Source organism: Colossoma macropomum, unplaced genomic scaffold (assembly GCF_904425465.1).
Source record: "Colossoma macropomum unplaced genomic scaffold, Colossoma_macropomum, whole genome shotgun sequence".
In the NCBI taxonomy this organism is placed as follows: Eukaryota; Metazoa; Chordata; class Actinopteri; order Characiformes; family Serrasalmidae; genus Colossoma; species Colossoma macropomum.
In genome coordinates, this window is record NW_023494788.1 from 40,021,491 (window position 1) to 40,039,733 (window position 18,243).

An 18,243-nucleotide genomic window follows, 5' to 3' on the forward strand; every position below is an offset into this window, starting at 1 on the left:
TCATCAGTGGGACGCTGCCCACAGGACGCTGTTGGCTGGATATTTTTGGTTGGTGGACTATTCTCAGTCCAGCAGTGACACTGAGGTGTTTAAAAACTCCAGCAGCACTGCTGTGTCTGATCCACTCAGACCAGCGCAACACACACTAACACGCCGCCACCACCACGTCAGTGCTGAGAATGATCCACCACTCGAAGAGTACCTGCTTTGTGGTGGTCCTGTGAGGGTCCATGGGGGTCCTGACCACTGAAGAGCAGGATAAAACAGGGCTAACAAAGTATGCAGAGAAACAGATGGACTACAGTCTGGAACTGTAGATCTACAAAGTGCATCTATACAACTATTGAACTATATTCAGTTTTCTTGCACAAAATGGCAACAGATAAATAAAACTGAGGATCAATGAAATGCATGTTAACATTGTACAGGAGATAAACAAATAATTATCTTTAAAAATGTTAAAAGAATACAACTTATAAAATAGCTACACACTGATTTGCAAAAATAAAGACCTTCAAAAAGGCCCTTAATTGGTTGCACATTCTTGTTCAAAAAGGCATTTAAATTGGATTAGATATTATGGTAATATGTACATTTTCAAAATTAGTCTAAATTCTATTCTGCTGCACCTGATCCCACAATTCAGTCTCTTCAGAAGACAGTCTGTTCTTTGAAATGGTCCCATAATCACTATTCCCTACACTGAAAAGCATAATACAGAACATTACTATTGCAAAAGAAATTTATGATTCAAATGTTTTCAGACACCACTACAAAATAGTACAAAATGCACTATATAGTGATATAGTGAGAATTCTGGCCATATCCTTTGATCAACTGGATCAGGTGTTTAAGATTTAGGTTCGAACTGAACCAAGTGCAGGTGGGTAGATTTCTAGGAAGACCACTGCTGTAATACTCCCCAGTAAATACTCTAGTACTGTATCAGAATCTATTATAGAAGCACCTATTGTTGTTTATTTGTACCACCCCTTTTGTGCATGATTTCAATAGCAGAATAAAAAAATAATCTTTTACTGTGCATACGTCACGCTACAAGGAAGAGCTAGTTATATCATCTCCAACAATTTAACTTTGGTTATTTAGAGTTATTACATTCAAATGGTCAACATGTTTTCTGAGATTGTCATATGAGTACAGAAATGCTGTTGATGTTCATAAATGTGCTTTTACAGGCATTTCTGTTTCAATGACAATTTCAGAGGAAGTTAACATCAGTTGCACATTCTCGTCCCCAATGTTGGCTGGATGACTTAATACTAATCCAAAAGGCTTTGTTCTCAGGTCAGTGCTTTAGGGCTCCGATTTAGTGAAGCACTGCAAGCCAGGAAATTTCCAGCGAGAGCCGCTGTGGATACGCAGGTCCAGCCACTCCTGTTGGGCCACAGCCAAGTAGGACTCAGGTGGAGCCGTGGAGAGTAGCTCTGGGGTCACAGAGCCTTCCGCCTGGGTCAAGGCCTGGTGGTTTGCTGGCTGGATTTCCATAGTTTCCAGGTTATTGAGGCTGCCAGCTGCCTGGTCCACCACCTGGCCTCTTTTTGGACCTGAGAAAACAAAGCATGGAGATGTGGAACAAATTAATTATTTACATTGATATCACTTAAGCAGAGCCTACACTACATGCTTTTAACCCTGTTTTAACATATTCTGAAGTGATTTTCCAGGTCGGAAGCTCTGTGGTGCATGAGGGGAAACGAGTCAATATTTAGGCCTCAGATCAAGCTCTAAAGACGGGAGACTTGCAATGTGTTCAAGTGTTTTTATGACTCAAAATGTTCACGTGTCCTGTAGTGTGAGAAGGTCATCAATGTAACTGAATGGGTGATTCAGGCAACAGCCAGTGAGAGAACCAGGAGAGAGGAAAAAAAGGGACATGTATTTATGGTGTGTGAGCAGCGGACAGCGGAGGAAGAGGAACAAATAAAGGCCTAATGCAGGGGTCTGCAACCCCAATGTTAAGGAAGAGCCATTTTATCCTTTCAACAAAAATCAAACCACTTTGGGAGCCACAACATTTTATGCCCATTTTACCATCTTGGCTGTAAATGTGTCAGCTCAGCTATAGTCGCTTTTCTCGCATCTCCGACAGGAAACTTTTACTCAAAAGTAGAACAGTACTTCTCATTCTCCAGCTTGTTGTTCACATTTAAGGTGGAACGGAAAAATTCAAACAAGAAGCAGGTGAACGAGAAGCTGACTTAGTGTTTGACAGTTTCTGGCTGCAGATTAAATGTATCAGAAAACCAGCTGATGTGCTTTTAATGCAAATAAGTCCATTTGTCTCCAAATTATCGATGTTTGTCTTAAATCTCTCTCTCGTTAGCTACTAGCTCAGTGAGACTGTTGTCTGCGTTGCTATACGACCAGCAGTCTGCACGCCAATCATCAGGGTTAAAGTAGCAGTTCTACATTAACTCCAGCTTTTAAGACCATTTATTGTTAAAACTGTGTTGAACAATCAGCAGAGCTTTATTTTACTGTAAAGGAGGATTATTTTATTTTTACCCAAAAATATAATTCTGCTGTGGAGCCGCAACAGCGCAGTAAAAGATCTCCAGAGCCACATGCTGCCGACCCTGGCCTAATGTTTATAATGTACGGACCCAGACGTCACGGCACTCTCTTTTCAATTTCAAGTCAGTTTGTAGCACACGATAACTGGTGACTCGTCTTAATTAAGTCTTATACCCTTTTTTGCCTAATTGCTATACACTATACACTCTCAGAAATAAAGATATTAAACTGTCACTGGGGCAGTGCCCCTCTTGTCCCTGTACCATAATCCACTGAAATGATATGTTCTAAGCTGTACTGACTCCACACACCCCGTCTCGTCTCCAGGCTTTTATTTTACTGTTCTGTTTTAAAACATTAGATTATGAAAAGGTACAAATACGAACTTTTCACCTGGAAAAACGTATTTAAGGTTCACAATTAGACCTTAAAACCACTGTTGTACCTTTGAGGGAACATTTACATACTGAACATTTGCACTTGGTATAGCTAAAAACGTTAGTAGTAGGCCTCATATGTTTGTCTTGAATTTAGTTTATATTTGTACCCAAACAGCTGATCAACTACAAGTGAGGTAAGGAGAAAATAGTGTCCATTTGAAATTTTTGCCAAACTAATGCTTTACACACAGCCACAATTCTATAAATCCGTGAATAACAACTGAAAAAAAAAATCATCACCAGAACAATTCTAATCCATTCATTTGTGATCTGAGCTTTTCTTGTTGTCTTACTGCATGAATTCACTCACAGCAGCGTCTGAAGGGATCCCATCCTCGAGAGAGAACGTACGGTTTGGCCATGGGCTGCTGTAGCAGGCACACTATAGCACTGTCCACTTGGTGAAAGACACGTAGAGACAGGAGTCTGTGGTGTAGCTCCTCCGAGAGGCTGTACTCCTCAGAGCGAATCAAGTCTCGGATCAGGTCAAAATCCTGCTTCAGCTGCAGAGCTCCCTGGATACTGGAATGGAAACGGATTGAGGTAAATAAACTGTGTTTCTTTTCTCAGACATGACATTTAGTCCTAAAGCTTATGCTAAAACATTTCTTGGGCCATAACTGTGCTTAAAGTGATATAGTTCAGTGAAAAATCTAATTTTACACTTGGACCAAAACACCAGCTACTACTGTTTTAAGATATACAACATACTTTTGTCCATTTTTTGATAACAGCATGTAATGCAAAGTCAGAAACCATGAAAGCAAGTTCATTAAGATTATTTAAAAGAAGGATTTGTTGAAAAATCTAATTATAATTTCAATTATTCCGGAGGTAGACACTTACCAAGACATGCTTATTGTCCAAATTTTGCTTCTTTAGATTAGTACTGGAGCTACAAGGCTAACATTGCTAACAAACACTAGAAGTCAATAATCACTCAAACATCTTCCAGAAATACACTCTGCACAAACGTTCTTGCAATCAAAGTAAGACTCCCATTCACAAGCACACAGCTCCCCGGGCGCTGCGGATAGGGCTGCCCACTCCGGGCAAGTGTGTTCACTGCCCCCTAGTGTGCGTGTTCACTAGTGTGTACGTGGTGTTTTTGTGGTGATTGTGAAGGTGACATTTCCCCGTTGTGGGACTAATAAGGGTCACTTAATCTTAATCTAATCCAAACAACAGGGGTGTTAAATCAAAGTATGACTCCCATTCACACGCACACACATCATGCAGACATATGGACGCTACAGATTACGATCAAGATTGTTGTTGTTTCTGCTAGTCCTTAATTTACAAACTGAAATTATATGTTTATAAACAGAAACAAGAAAAATAACAAACACACTCGATGAACCATGAACCTGCATGCAAACAAGGGAACTCAGATTTTGTGGAGGGAGTCAGTATAACACCTTGTCTAGAATGGCTGACCGCAGCATTCTGCCACACAGTAAAGTTTTGTTTATTTACATAGTTCACAGTATGTCATACTGTGTCCTAAACCAGGGTTTCTCAATCTGTGGGCCGTGGACCACCAGTAGGCCGTGAAGCACTCTCTAGTGGTCCCTGGGCCTGAACTCGGGGGGAGGCAGTGGTTCATAGTTGGCCGGTAGAGACCCCACAGTCGCCGTTCATTTCACTGCTGGTGGGATGCATTTTATGATGAAACAAGGTTATTCACTAGAAAGCCGGCTTTCCTCGTCTTCTATCAGCACGTCAGCGCTGTACTGTCAGTTTAATCTGCCTGTTTTAACGTCTGACTTACTGCTCTAATGTTGCTCCTGCAAAAACGACAGACGAGCCATGAAATAATAGCGAAGATCTGTGTTTGATTTCTTGCCGAGCATCGGCGACCCGAGTAGTTAAACTCAACTTGATAAACTAATGACAAAGAAGCAGAAATGAAGTTAGGTTTATCATTATTGTTGATCGTAGCGACGCTGATCCAAAAGCGTGAGTGGAGTGAGGATTATTTCAAATGAGACACTAAAACCCTGAAAACTAAAGAGACTCCAGACCAAACAGTGACTCCTGGGGGAGCCAGAAGAGTATTTTCAGTGAAATTGCGATGGACTGCAGCTACAAATCACAGCCCACATCCACTTCTACCTTTTTTGACATCTCTGCAAACGTGTTTTTTTTTAAAAACATGTTATGTTTTTTAACATAACTGCAAATTTTGGTTTTTGTGATTGAAGTGAAATGGATGATCTTTTTCAGGTGCTAATTCACAGGTTTTCAGTGTGAGCAAGACGTAGTTGATTTTAGTTTTTCTGTGGGCCGCTATGCTTTATAGTTATAAACAGGTGGGCCTTGGGGTGAAAAAGGTTGACAACCCCTGTCCTAAACCACACTGATAAACCTGTGCAACCTTATTGAACCCCTGGATGTGGTTTGAGGAGATTTGAGTTTTGAGTTTTGGCTACATATTTATGGAAATTATTTAGGTGACTATAGGCTTTTAGTATTTGTTAGCATCATCAGCCTCGTAGCTTCAGTGCTAAATTAAGAGGTAAAATTTGCACACAACACATGTCTTGGCTAATTGACTATTCCTGAAATAAGTGGAAAACTGATTTTTAACTAAACCATGACTTTAACAACTGGTTAGGTGATTATGTAATGATTTAGGCATGTAGTTTGCACAATGCTAATAATACGTACAATCATTCTTTCATAATTAACTACAGAAGCTTTGTAGCTCCAGGGCAAAACCAAAAAACAAACACAAAAACATACCTAAGCTCCACTACATTTGGGATGAGGGGAAAACTGCCTAAAATTGCAAGTCGCTTTAGTCTGTATCTGAAAAATCAGCTATGATTGTCACTACAGAAGGTATAAAACAAGTGGAAGACAATCTATTACCACACATGAAACACGTCCACCAACCTGAACTTGATTTTCTGTTTGAGGATGTGCTCCATCCAGGCCTCCATAAAGGCAGTCATAGCCTCTGCCAGGGCGGGAATACGAGCCTCATCCGGCAGAGGCTGCACGCCTTCTAATACTTGGCCAATCACACTTTGAGCTGCAGAGGCTGCATATTCACTTGGGCTGCTGGGTAATTCTAGAAGAAGGTACACAAATCAGTTCTTCCATGCTAGAATTAAGCATACAGATAAAATAACAAACGCACAAATGTGCATCTTCTCCCATTGTAATTATCTGCCTACTAACCTGCTTTGTAGTTAACTCTCCAGTGTTTTGCTGATGGCATTGTTTGCTCAAATATCTCTACTGACATTTTTTTGCAGTCCATTGAGAAGATCCTTAGGACAAGCTCAGAGAAGGCCTGTGATAAAAAAAAATCTTATTTATTAAACCTTAAGACAGAGATTAAGCACTTTCTGGTATCCATATATACTTCTAGGGCAGGGGAGCTTAATCCTGGTCCTGGAGATCTAAAACCCTGGATAGTTCAGATCCAACACACCTGGCTCTAACTGTCAGATGCCCCTGAAGGCTTTCAGTACCTGGATCAAGTGTGTTAGATTAGGACTGGAGCTAAACTCTACAGCAGGGGTATTTAATTAAAATTCAATAAGGTCCAGTTAGAGATAATGTCCTCAAGCAAAGGTCCAGAACATCATGATGTCTAACTTGCATTATGATTCAGTGCCATATACTGTTTACTGAAGTAGCCTAGTAGGTATATCAACATTTATACAGTCAACAACTGAATGTCAAATCAAATAAAGTACAGTTCAGTCATATTTCAACAATATTTATTGTCAGTTTTCTCTTTTTAGAGCACGACATGTGAAATAACTTCACTCTGACTCACTTTCTTCTCCGACTGCTGTGTTTCGTCTCGTCCCTCCCGTGTGTGCGTCACTCACTCGAGTCTCAGTGCTCATCGTAATGCACAGATCTGATTGGCTGAGTAGCGTCACGTGTGATATTTACAGTGCTTGTGATTGGTCTGTGAGTCTCCGGCCGCTAAACTGGTACCGTAAAGGGTAGAAAAGCTACGCTGATTAAAATAGTACCACCCTGTCGAAATTAAATAATTCTCCTTAGTTTTTCGGTTATAGGTCCAGGTCCACATAGGACAGCGTCCGGGTCCGGACTCGGACCCCGGTCTGCCTATTAGTGACCTCTGCTCTACAGGGTGGTAGCTCTCCAGGACCAGGATTGAGCACGCCTGCCCTAGAAGATTCAGCACCCCTATTCTAGGGTACGGAGGACTGCTTACATTTTTTTACTTGCATTTTTGCACATTTCTATTTCCACAACAATTATCTGACTTTGCATTTCTGCACATTTTATACTTCACTTTAACACTGTTAGCTGCTAGAATTACTATATCAACTAAATACTGAATACTGTATATTGCTGCTCTGGTTGCTACCTCAGTGACTGTTATGCTCATATATGCTTGGCTGTCTGCTAAGCTGCTAATATGTAATAGTATGTTCCATCCTCCTTTGCACAGCTCCACATACTCTCAGTACCGTGTGCTGTCTGTGTCCTGTTTTGTATTTATTGTACTGGATTGTCTCGCACTTGTGGTCCTGTGTTGGTCCTGGAGGAATGCTGTTTCGTTTTGCTGTGTACTTATATAGAGCTGAAACGACAATAAAGCCTGACTTGACTTGCCTTGACTTACACGACCATCTCAATCAAAATCCTTAGCATATGAATACTGAGACTGAATGGCAAATTTCCTGACAAAGTGGAAAACAGAAGAAAGAATCTTGCTGCAGGAACTGAGCACTGAAATGTGAGAGCATCTTACCTGTAACTGTGAGACTGCCCGAGTTAGCTGGAGTCTATGCTGCACAATGAGACGATGTTCAACACCTGCACCCACAGCTTCCAGCTGCTGGGAAAGGCTCTCCACAGTTGCCCTGAGAACCTTCCAAATGCAGAAAAGCAAGAAGATCTAAATGTCTTCTCAAAATTGGTAAGGCTACACAATATATACTTTGTTTACTGCCATCTGTCCTTTGTAATACTAATATCAAAGCAGGCCGCAATATGCAAATGAGCCCTCCACATGAGTGCTGTTTCAGTGTTTTGACAAATCAAGACATTCATCTGATCCAAAAATGTCAACAATTTTCATGAAAATAATGCAGGCCTGTCTTTCAGCAAATCACATCATGGTTCGCAATTTGTGTTTGAATGTACTCCATGTTACATTACGCAATCACAATGTGTAGCAAAAGAATCACAATATGATTCTTTCGTCCATATTGTGCAGCTCTGTTATCTGTAGCAATGTAAAAAGTCCTCTGTACCTTAAGGTCTCCTTGTGTGACCAGCAGGAACTTATTAAGAGACCAAGAGGCGAGAAACTGGTAGGCTTTACTCATAACCCAGAATGTAGAGGACTGGACAGTGGCTACAGCCCTCTGCAACAGCCCTAAGTGATAGCTCCAGGTTTTCTTTCCACCTATCAAAAAAAAAGACAAACATGTGACACCATCGCCTACAGCACTGTCAGAAAACAGAGGCACTAAAGACCATTTACAACTCCTCTTTCGGGGTGACTTATCATTATGTACACCGATCAGACATAACATTATGACCACCTTCTTGTTTCTACGCTTATTGTTCTTTTTATCAGCTCCACTTACTATATAGGAGCACTTTGTAGTTCTACAGTTAGAGACTGTAGTCCATCTGTTTCTCTGATACTTTGTTAGCCCCCTTTTACCCTGTCCTTCACTGGTCAGGACCCCCATGGACCCTCACAGTGCAGATACTATTTGGGTGGTGGGTCATTCTCAGCACTGCAGTAACACTGACGTGGTGGTGGTGTGTTAGTGTGTGTTGTGCTGGTCTGAGTGGATCAGACACAGCAGTGCTGCTGGAGTTTTTAAACACCTCAGTGTCACTGCTGGACTGAGAATAGTCCACCCACCAAAAATATCCAGCCGACAGCGTCTTGTGGGCAGCGTCCTGTGACCACTGATGAAGGACTAGAGGATGACCAACACGAACTGTGCAGCAGCAGATGAGCTATCATCCCTGACTGTACATCTACAGGTGGACTGACAATGTAGGAGTGTCTAATAGAGTGGACAGTGAGTGGACACAGTGTTTAAAAACTCCAGCAGCACTGCTGTGTCTGATCCACTCAGACCAGCGCAACACACACTAACACACCACCACCACCACGTCAGTGTTACTGCAGTGCTGAGAGGATGCGCCAGGTACCCACAGGCAGTTTGAAAGCCAAATCTCACATCCTAGTCCTGATGTCACTTCCTAAGGAGCCTCAGTGTGAGGCGTGGTCAATGCTGACCATGTGCATCTCTTATGGCCACAATTTACCATCTTCTAATGGCTACTTCCAGCATGATAGTGCACCATGTCACAAAGCAAAAGTCGTCTCAAACTAGTTTCATGAACATGACAGTGAGTTCAGTGTTCATCAGTGGCCATCCCAGCCACCGGATCTGAATCCAGCATAACACCTTTGGGATGTGGTAGAACTGGAGATTCACGGCATGAAAGTGCACCTGCAGAAATTCCAAGATGGAATGTTTCCAACATCTTGTGGAATCCATGCCACGAAGAATTAAGGCTGTTTTGAGAGCAACGGAAAGCCCTACCCAGTGTTGGCGTAGTTTTCCTAATAAAGTGCTCAGTAAGTGTAAATAACATATTATTATTTAACATAGGTGATTTTTTTGCATTTTAATTCATGAAGATTTAGGACAAAACAAAGTACCTGAGTCTGGGTCTGGACTATGGAGTAGCTGAAGCACTGAGAGTAGTGGAGGGAACAGCTGGAGTGTTAGGTCCATGGTAATAGTCCTCACAGCAGAGTTTTCCAGCACAGGTCTTGGTAAACACTTATCATTCAGCCCCAAACCCAGTGAGGCACACATGACTGGAACACACAAACACAAACCCAAGACTATTAACTCTCAACCGATGAATAAATGTAGATAAACACACTGACACTAGACAAGAAATGCTTAGGAAAACATATGAATCAGTTCTGCCGTAGGATCTGACATCATGATGCCTTCATAAGATAAGCACATGGGACTGTGCACTGATCAGGAGTAACACTATCTACACCAACAAAACATGATACACCTCATAAAGAGGGCCTTATTTATTTTTACAGCAAAGCTGATAGCACCAAAACTTTAATCTATGTTGTGTAAAAAGAAACCTAACAGTATTAACCAATTTCTCTGCAACAAACAGATGCAGAAAACAATTTTCTTTTAGTTAAAAGACTTACTTTCATCCCAACACATAAAGCCAGCAGTAGATAAAAGGTGGGAGCAGAATTTATTCAAGACCTCTTTGCATTCTGCTGGAATGAGTTCTGTAAAGAAGAGATTATAAAGCTCATGTTAGTGATATTAGCAGCTGGTACAGAAACATAGTTCAATAATCAAACCAAAAAGCATATCTGCATTAAGTAGGGTGTAATGATACACATATTTCCTTAATAGTACAATTTTCAAAATTATGATTCAACACGAGGTCAAGATTCAATCATAAAAATGCTTTTATAATTATCTAGTACATAGTTTGATCTGGCTTAGATATACAAAGGTTCTTGAACAGAAGTTTGTTAGTGCCTGCCTTCTAACAAGCTAAACACCAAAATTACAACTTTAATTTACTGTACTATGCAGAAGTCCATCTTTCATTTATTTAATTTACAGTCAAAACAGCCATTAAGTACAAATTATTCATTAAAAAAGATATTTGTGAGGAAATTAGATACAAGATGATCCACTTGCAAAGAGAAAGTCAAAGGAATGTAAGTGGAAAAAGCAGGATTTTCAAAATGGTGGAGTCCAAAAAATTATTAAAAGATATGGAGAAAATAGGACTCCTAATAACCATGCAAGACCTGGTAGAACACCAAAAAAGAGAAAAAAAAACAAAAAACTTGCACTTGAACACAAAAACTGATGTCATGACAAGTTTTAAAGACTGTAACTAGGATTTCTTGGATTGTAAGGAAAGAACACTGAAAGCAGGTCAATACCAAATACCAAAAATAATGGAAGCTATAATAAAACCAAAGGTGGACACACTAAATACTGAAAAAACTGATATTTAGCTGTTCAGGCTTCCGTGTGATGTTCTGTTAAATATGTTTTCTGCTTTCTTCCTGATGCTGAAAAATTAAAAAACTTGTTCTTCATGGCTGTTTTGACTGCAAATAAAATCAATGAAAGGGCAGCCTCTGACTTTCGTACAGTACTCTATAAGCAACGTCATAACTGCCTGTGGAGCATATCAGCAATACTGTTTTATATTTCGATGTCATGTTTCAATCATTATTTTTCTTTCTTTTCTTTAAATACAGTATCTTTCAATACTGTATTTACATATTTACACCCTTAGTACAAAGTGCACATACACCGATCAGGCATAACATTATGACCACCTCCCTGTTTCTATGCTCAGTGTCCATTTTATCAGCTCCACTTACTATATAGGAGCACTTTGTAGTTCTACAGTTACAGACTGTAGTCCATCTGTTTCTCTGCATACTTTGTTAGCCCCCCCTTTTACCCTGTTCTTCAGTGGTCAGGACCCCCATGGACCCTCACAGAGCAGGTACTATTTGGGTGGTGGATCATTCTCAGCACTGCACTAACGCTGACGTGGTGGTGGTGGTGTGTTAGTGTGTGTTGTGCTGGTCAGAGTGGATCAGACACAGCAGTGCTGCTGGAGTTCTTAAACACTGTGTCCACTCACTGTCCACTCTATTAGACACTCCTTGTCAGTGCACCTTGTAGATGTAAAGTCAGAGACGATAGCTCATCTGCTGCTACACAGTTTGTGTTGGTCATCCTCTAGTCCTTCATCAGTGGTCACAGGACGCTGCCCACAGGACACTGTTGGCTGGATATTTTTGGTTGGTGGACTATTCTCAGTCCAGCAGTGACACTGAGGTGTTTAAAAACTCCAGCAGCACTGCTGTGTCTGATCCACTCTGACCAGCACAATACACACTAACACACCACCACCACATCAGTGTTACTGCAGTGCTGAGAATGATCCACCACCCAAATAGTACCTGCTCTGTGAGGGTCCATGGGGGTCCTGACCACTGAAGAACAGGGTAAAAGGGGGCTAACAAAGTATCAGAGAAACAGATGGACTACAGTCTGTAACTGTAGAACTACAAAGTGCACCTATATAGTAAGTGGAGCTGATAAAATGGACAATGAGCGTAGAAACAAGGAGGTGGTCATAATGTTATGCCTGATCGTTGTATATTTACTGTTCCTCTACAATCCTTCTTAGACTCTTCCTTACCTTCTTTACAAGCATGCTTTAGCCATCTGACCAAGAGGAACACCATCTGATAATTCCACTGGCTCACACCACCCAAAATGGTGTTGTGAGACTGATAATAAAAGTAATAGATAACAGTTCTGTCAAATTCCCTCCACAGCATGTCCCTGTATTGTGAGAAAAGCTCTACACATGCATCAGATTTGCTCAGGTCCATCCACTGAATAGCCTTATGCCTACTGGAGGCCAATTTGGGTCTGTTTAGAAGTCTTTCCTCTCCTTCACTGGCTCTATGGTTCCTCTCCGTAGCACCCTCTGCAGTGTCAACCCTGTTCAGGGGAGGCCTTTTGGGAATGTGTGGCGCTAAAAGGTCTGTTGAGGATACTAAGACCTGAAAAAGGATTTCTAGATACTCTCTATCACGACGAACAAACAAGGAGAAGGGCAGATTGGAAGACCAGAAACCATGGAGTGGCTTTTGTGAGGGCTGGTCTGGAATCATGTCAGGTGAACTCTCAGCTGTAGGAGTAGGAGTTAGGGCATCAGGGGGTCCCAAGTGTGTCCATTCAGTGCTCGGTTGCCCTGCGAGAGAAATGAGGTCAGTCTGTTGACAAGTCCAGTCGTAAAGCTGCTGTGCTGCAATCTGCGCTCGTCTCTGGGCCAGAATGGTCATCAGCTGGACAACGGGGAATGGGGCAGGTCTGGAACTTTTCCTGGGCAAGCGTGACCTGATTTGAGACCAGTCAGCGCGGAACAACATCTGTGAGCTCCAGGCTGCAGCTCTTCGCTGGGACCTCTGGTATGCCACAATATGGTTATAGAGTTCAACAGCAGCCAGCAAGTCCCCCAAGGCATCTCTGGGTACGCGCCCCAGCTGGGCGGCCGCAAGGGCTAAGAGGGTTGTGTGGATGCACTGCTCCATCAGCAGCACAGCCTGCAGTCCCAGCAACCACAGGGCTCTCCGCATGGAGCCAAGCATTTCTGTACGACTGAAAAGAACAGGTCGCAAGGAGGGGTCAGAGCGTGCTCTGGCACATAGAAGGTCCCAATGGCTTACATGAAGTTGTAATTCCTCACACATAGCTCGAAGGCCCAGGTTCCAGGGAGAGCCGGGCTGCTCTGCAGCTTGACCTCCAGCCAGCAAGAGACGGGCTTTTTCCAGAACATCACCCAGACGTGTCACAAAGCAGCTGGCTACACGACACCGGCGGCCGTACTCATGGAGGAAGAGGAGCTGGGCCCGTTGTTCTAGAAGCTGCTGAAGCTGTCCGTAGTGCTGGCTGAAGGCTGCCGCCTGAGGATGGTGGTAAAACTCTGCCTCCATTGAAGTCGAGAGCCCCGTAATGCATCCTTGCAAACAGCCTCCCAACCCACGAAGTACACGACATTGAGAACTAAGGCTCAGCAAATTTTGCTCAAGGCGCTGGAGGCGCATCGAAGAGCGGGAGGTGAGATTCTGGCACGCCACAAAGTTATCTTCGTTTTCGTAGTCCCAGCAGCTCCCTTCACTCTTTTGTCTCAGGAGCCACTTAAGGCTGGGGTTGAAGCGGATCCGAAACAGAGCCTCTGCCTTTTGAAGGGACTTGGTGAATGGACTGTGGCTTCGAGACCCTGGAGACACATAAGGTTTACTTTATGAAGAGACATTTCAGAATTATTTGTTTATGTGTCTATGTATATAAACATCATATACAAAAACAACAGAGGACAGTAAGAAAAAGCAGCAGCAATTTTCTATATTTCGTCTATGCCAGCTAACCACTATCTTTTTCTCACTATGCGGACATTTCAAATATTATGCCACTTCAACTCTAATACAGGGTGATTCAAAAAGATTCATCTGATTTCAAAATGATTTATTTCACTTGTAAATCATTACAGATCAATGCAGTAAACTGTAAATGGTTTAAATGAGCATAAAGTTTATTGTGTAATTTTACAAGGTCTCAGTATGAACCTCCTCCAGCTGTACAGACAACATCAACACCATAGTCAAATTCATTCCATACTCGATTGAGCATGTCGGGTGTCGCTGCACTCACGACTCTTTCAGTGCGGTTTCGGAGATCCAGTGTTGTGGAACCAACGACGAACACTCTGAGCTGTTGGAGGTTCACTGCCATACCGACAGTCAGAAACTCTATGACCCCCCCTTTTTCAATTGGATTGTGATTGGTTCCTAGGAGCCTCACGGTTGTAAAAAATACCTTTTTGAATCACCTTGTGTAATATAAACAAACTGTCAACCTATATACTGTAAAGCTCTGCAAATGCATGGCAATATTTAGTGTAAATTGCAGTAATTCACAGTTTAAGTACTGCCTTCTTTCTGTGATTCAAATATGGACTACTGGAAATGCAGTCCGAGAGAAGCTCACCCAAAACCTACCATCGTATTTGTCCCTTGAGAAGCACTCCTCAGGAAGTACTTCTGGACAGACACCTGGCTTTCTCTGTGGTTAAAGTAAAAAAATAAACAAATGACTGGAAAAAACTGCTGCAAATCAAATGTCTATCATGCCTAAATGTCTATCATACTTCAAGCTTTGGCATAATGCTTCATAGCTTAGCTCTAGTATTCAGTTCCAAATTCTCAAAACCTTTATACTGTGACATAAACCTTTAAACTGCAACATGTTTAAATAAAATAATTTTAATTTTTTTTAAAGCTCCGCTGAGGTTTCTATTGAAAACGTAAGAAACTCCTGAATAAAAACTACACATTGTTCAGCATTCACTCATTCATGATGCAGAGGAACCAAGTTCAATCCCTGGTGAAGCCTTAATTTAGTAGTTCATGGACCTACTGGCTGCTAAACAGATGAAATTATGAATGAGAAAATTACCTGTTCATCGTCGGTGGCTGGGGGCTCAGAGTTGTCAGTCACAGCAGACTGCTCTGCTCTGTCTACAACAGAAAACAGGCTCAGAGTCAGATCTAAAATAATAAATATGAGGAAAAAACCTGAAAGATGTTAAAATTAGAGGTGTGTAATGTGGTAAACATAATCATGAATGATATGTCATATTTACAAATATGCTTAATACCAGCACCCAGTGGTGGGATGCACAGAATACGTATTAGGAACACATATTCAGAACAAAGAAATTAAGTAAAAATAAAAATCTCTCTATTCAGTCCAACGTTACATTTTGTAAAGGCAGTATTTAGAATACAGTTACTTTTTACATTTTTAGGAGAATACTTTCAGAATATTTTACACATTAAATAAAAAACAGAGGATTTGTCAGAACTTCATTTAAATGATAAGCAAAATTTTCATGAAATGTATGAAGAAGAAGATATACATATAGAACACTGCCAACCAGTAAAAGCGAGGAAGTGTGAATTAACATAATAAAACAATAACAATATAATAATTATAACAATAATAATAATAATAATAATAATAATAATACATTTATTTATAAGGCACTTTTCTGCAGCTCAAAGTGCTTTACAGACAGGTGATAAAGGTAAACAGTAATGCAAGAAATTATAAATATTAATTTAGAATTGTATGAGAAAATGAAACAGATCACATTAGAAGATAAAAACCACGAGATGCAGAGTTTTAATTAAATGCTAAATTAAAGAGATACATTTTTAGATGCTTCTTAAAAGTGAGCACTGAGCTTGAGTGTCTAATAAAAGGTGAACTGAGCTCCACAGTTTAGAAGCAGAATAACTGAAAGAGTCTCTCCATGTTTTCTGTATTTTACAGAAGGTGTTTGTAGAAGGTCAGTATCTGCAGATCTAATATTACTTGCTGGAACATAAACAGACAGACACTCTGTGATGTAAGCGGAGCTTTAAGGTCATTTAAAGTCTTAAAAACTAGTAGCAGAACTTCAAAATCTATCCTGAACGATACAGACAGTGCAGCTCTTTTAAAACAGGACTGATCTCTCTGTGTTGTTTTTGTTATGATGCTGCCGCATTTTATACGAGTTGTAAAGGATGTACTGTTTTCTTAAGAAGTTCAGTAAGAAGATCATTACAATGATCAACTCTGCTGTAACAAATGCATGAAAATGTTTCTCTGCTTTGCTCTGAGAGAGAAAATACTGAGCTTTCTCAAATGATAAACAGCTACTTTAGTGACTTTGTTTACATGCAGATAAAAAAAAAGAGTCTAAGATCACACCCAGGTTTTAGACCTCAGGTTTGGTATATGAAGCTAAAGAACCAAGTTTCTCACAAAGCATTTTTCTCTGAGTTTCTGTACTAACAATCAGTATTTTATTTTTTTTTTTCATGATATAACTGTAGAAAAAAAGATCTATTGTAAAGGTATTCTGAATATAACTTTTCACTGTATTACTTTTAATGTATAGTAATGGAACGAAAGTACTTTCTGAAAGAATTTTGCCCAACTCTGCTTAATAGTTGATATGCATCTAGTTGGTCAATGTGGCCTAAAAATGTAATCATAGATGCAAAGTGGAAAATCTGTTTGATACAACTTGACAGTTTATGAGCCAATGAACCAGCAAGATTTTGTAAAATTCTGATAAAGCCACATGAATCTCTATCACTTAATACAGTACCTGCAGGATGAGGATCTGTTTGGCCATTCTTGTTTGGCTCGGCCCCACTTTGCCCCTCCTGTGGGCTACCAGGCGTCTGAGCCATCCTAACCTCAACCCACTAACACAGCTCCTTCATTTCTCCTATAATTGTGAATAGAAAGAACAGAAACCACACTTCCATTAATTAAGCCCTGACCTACAGGCATCTTTATGGAGACATTTTCAGTAGCTACTTTTATAAAAACAGTATAAGATTTTGCTTTTCAAAGCATTTTCTACACTATAACTACACTATCTAGCCAGCTACTTGTTCGAATTTCTCCGTTCCACCTTAAATGCAGCAGCAGTCGCTGCACTATTTAAGGTGGACCGGGAAAATTCGGACAAGAAGCTGGCGAATGGGAAGCCAACTTCAGTCTCGTCATATTCTCTTAATTTCAGTTTTATATATTCAGTATATCCAAGATATTTGTGAGCAAATCAGACATTGTTTACTGATTTAGCTACTAGTGTTGGCTAACTGACCAGCTCAAATCTCCAATAAGGCTAGCTAGCTAAATGTTAAGTCACCTACGTTAAACACCACCAGAAGCACCCATGAATAAACTTCACCGTCAGTCCTTCTTGCTGAAATTAAACGACATAGTCAGCTAGTTATCTTGCCAGCTCCCCAAATCAGACCATGTTGTCAGATTTGTCCAGGTACGTTAGCTACCTAAAGCTAGCTAAGTTAGCTCGAAGCTCTATTAGATCTATTGCGATAACCTGTTTTAGCTAATCACAACAATCCGTAACGTTACATCTGTTCACGCAGGTCGACCTACAGTTAACGTAGTAACCCTTGCTTACGGTTTAAGCTGAATACCTGTTTTTCAGGAGACCTGTGTTCAGCGCTGAACAGCACAGGCTCACTAATCCATCCCCCATACAGAGCAACAACACTCGGGCACTAAAATTAGCCTGTTGTCCGAGCCTGAGACTTAGGAAACCAATGAGAGGCGCCAGTGGAGCTCAGGAGGAGCTTCAAGACGGGATTGGAGCGTTTAATAATCACACTGGCCGGTTTTATGTGGGCTACAAGGTTTATTATTTGGAGTAATAACAGTAGTAAATGCATTGGGTTGGGGAAAATACTTCAAAAAAGCAGTGATGGCTGAATTTTGAATACACTGTCCAAAATGCATTCAGTAATATATTCTGCTACAACATATACAAAGTAAGGTATTCAAAATACACACTGATAAAACAAACTCTACTGTAATTTCACTTCATTGACACGGTTCCTTGCTGTTGCTGGTTGGCAGTTTCATGTAATTCTAAAATTGCTTTATTTTAGTTCTAAAATTCCCGTTTCAGTCCACCATTGCCAATTTCTGAGCAAGAGCACTGAGATTAATAACTGACCATCACATTGATTTATTGGTCTACTCAGGCTTTGGCAGAGCTCAGTAACACTGAGATTAATAACTGATCATCACATTGATTTATCGGTCTA

General features: G+C 40.9%; 1 protein-coding gene across 1 annotated transcript; it reads right to left on the minus strand.

Annotated features, from left to right (window-relative positions):
• Positions 1 to 234: 234 nt before the first annotated feature.
• On the minus strand, positions 235 to 17,745 carry ccdc142 (coiled-coil domain containing 142). The gene is made up of 13 exons (XM_036569340.1): positions 17,614 to 17,745; positions 16,767 to 16,889; positions 15,062 to 15,123; positions 14,605 to 14,668; positions 12,237 to 13,826; positions 10,192 to 10,278; positions 9,667 to 9,828; positions 8,228 to 8,382; positions 7,723 to 7,842; positions 6,162 to 6,276; positions 5,874 to 6,051; positions 3,286 to 3,497; positions 235 to 1,565 (listed from the first exon to the last, which is right to left on the minus strand). The coding sequence occupies exons 2-13, from the start codon at positions 16,849 to 16,851 to the stop codon at positions 1,315 to 1,317; spliced, it is 3,081 nt and encodes a 1,026-aa protein (XP_036425233.1). The 5' UTR covers positions 16,852 to 16,889; positions 17,614 to 17,745; the 3' UTR covers positions 235 to 1,314.
• Positions 17,746 to 18,243: the final 498 nt, after the last annotated feature.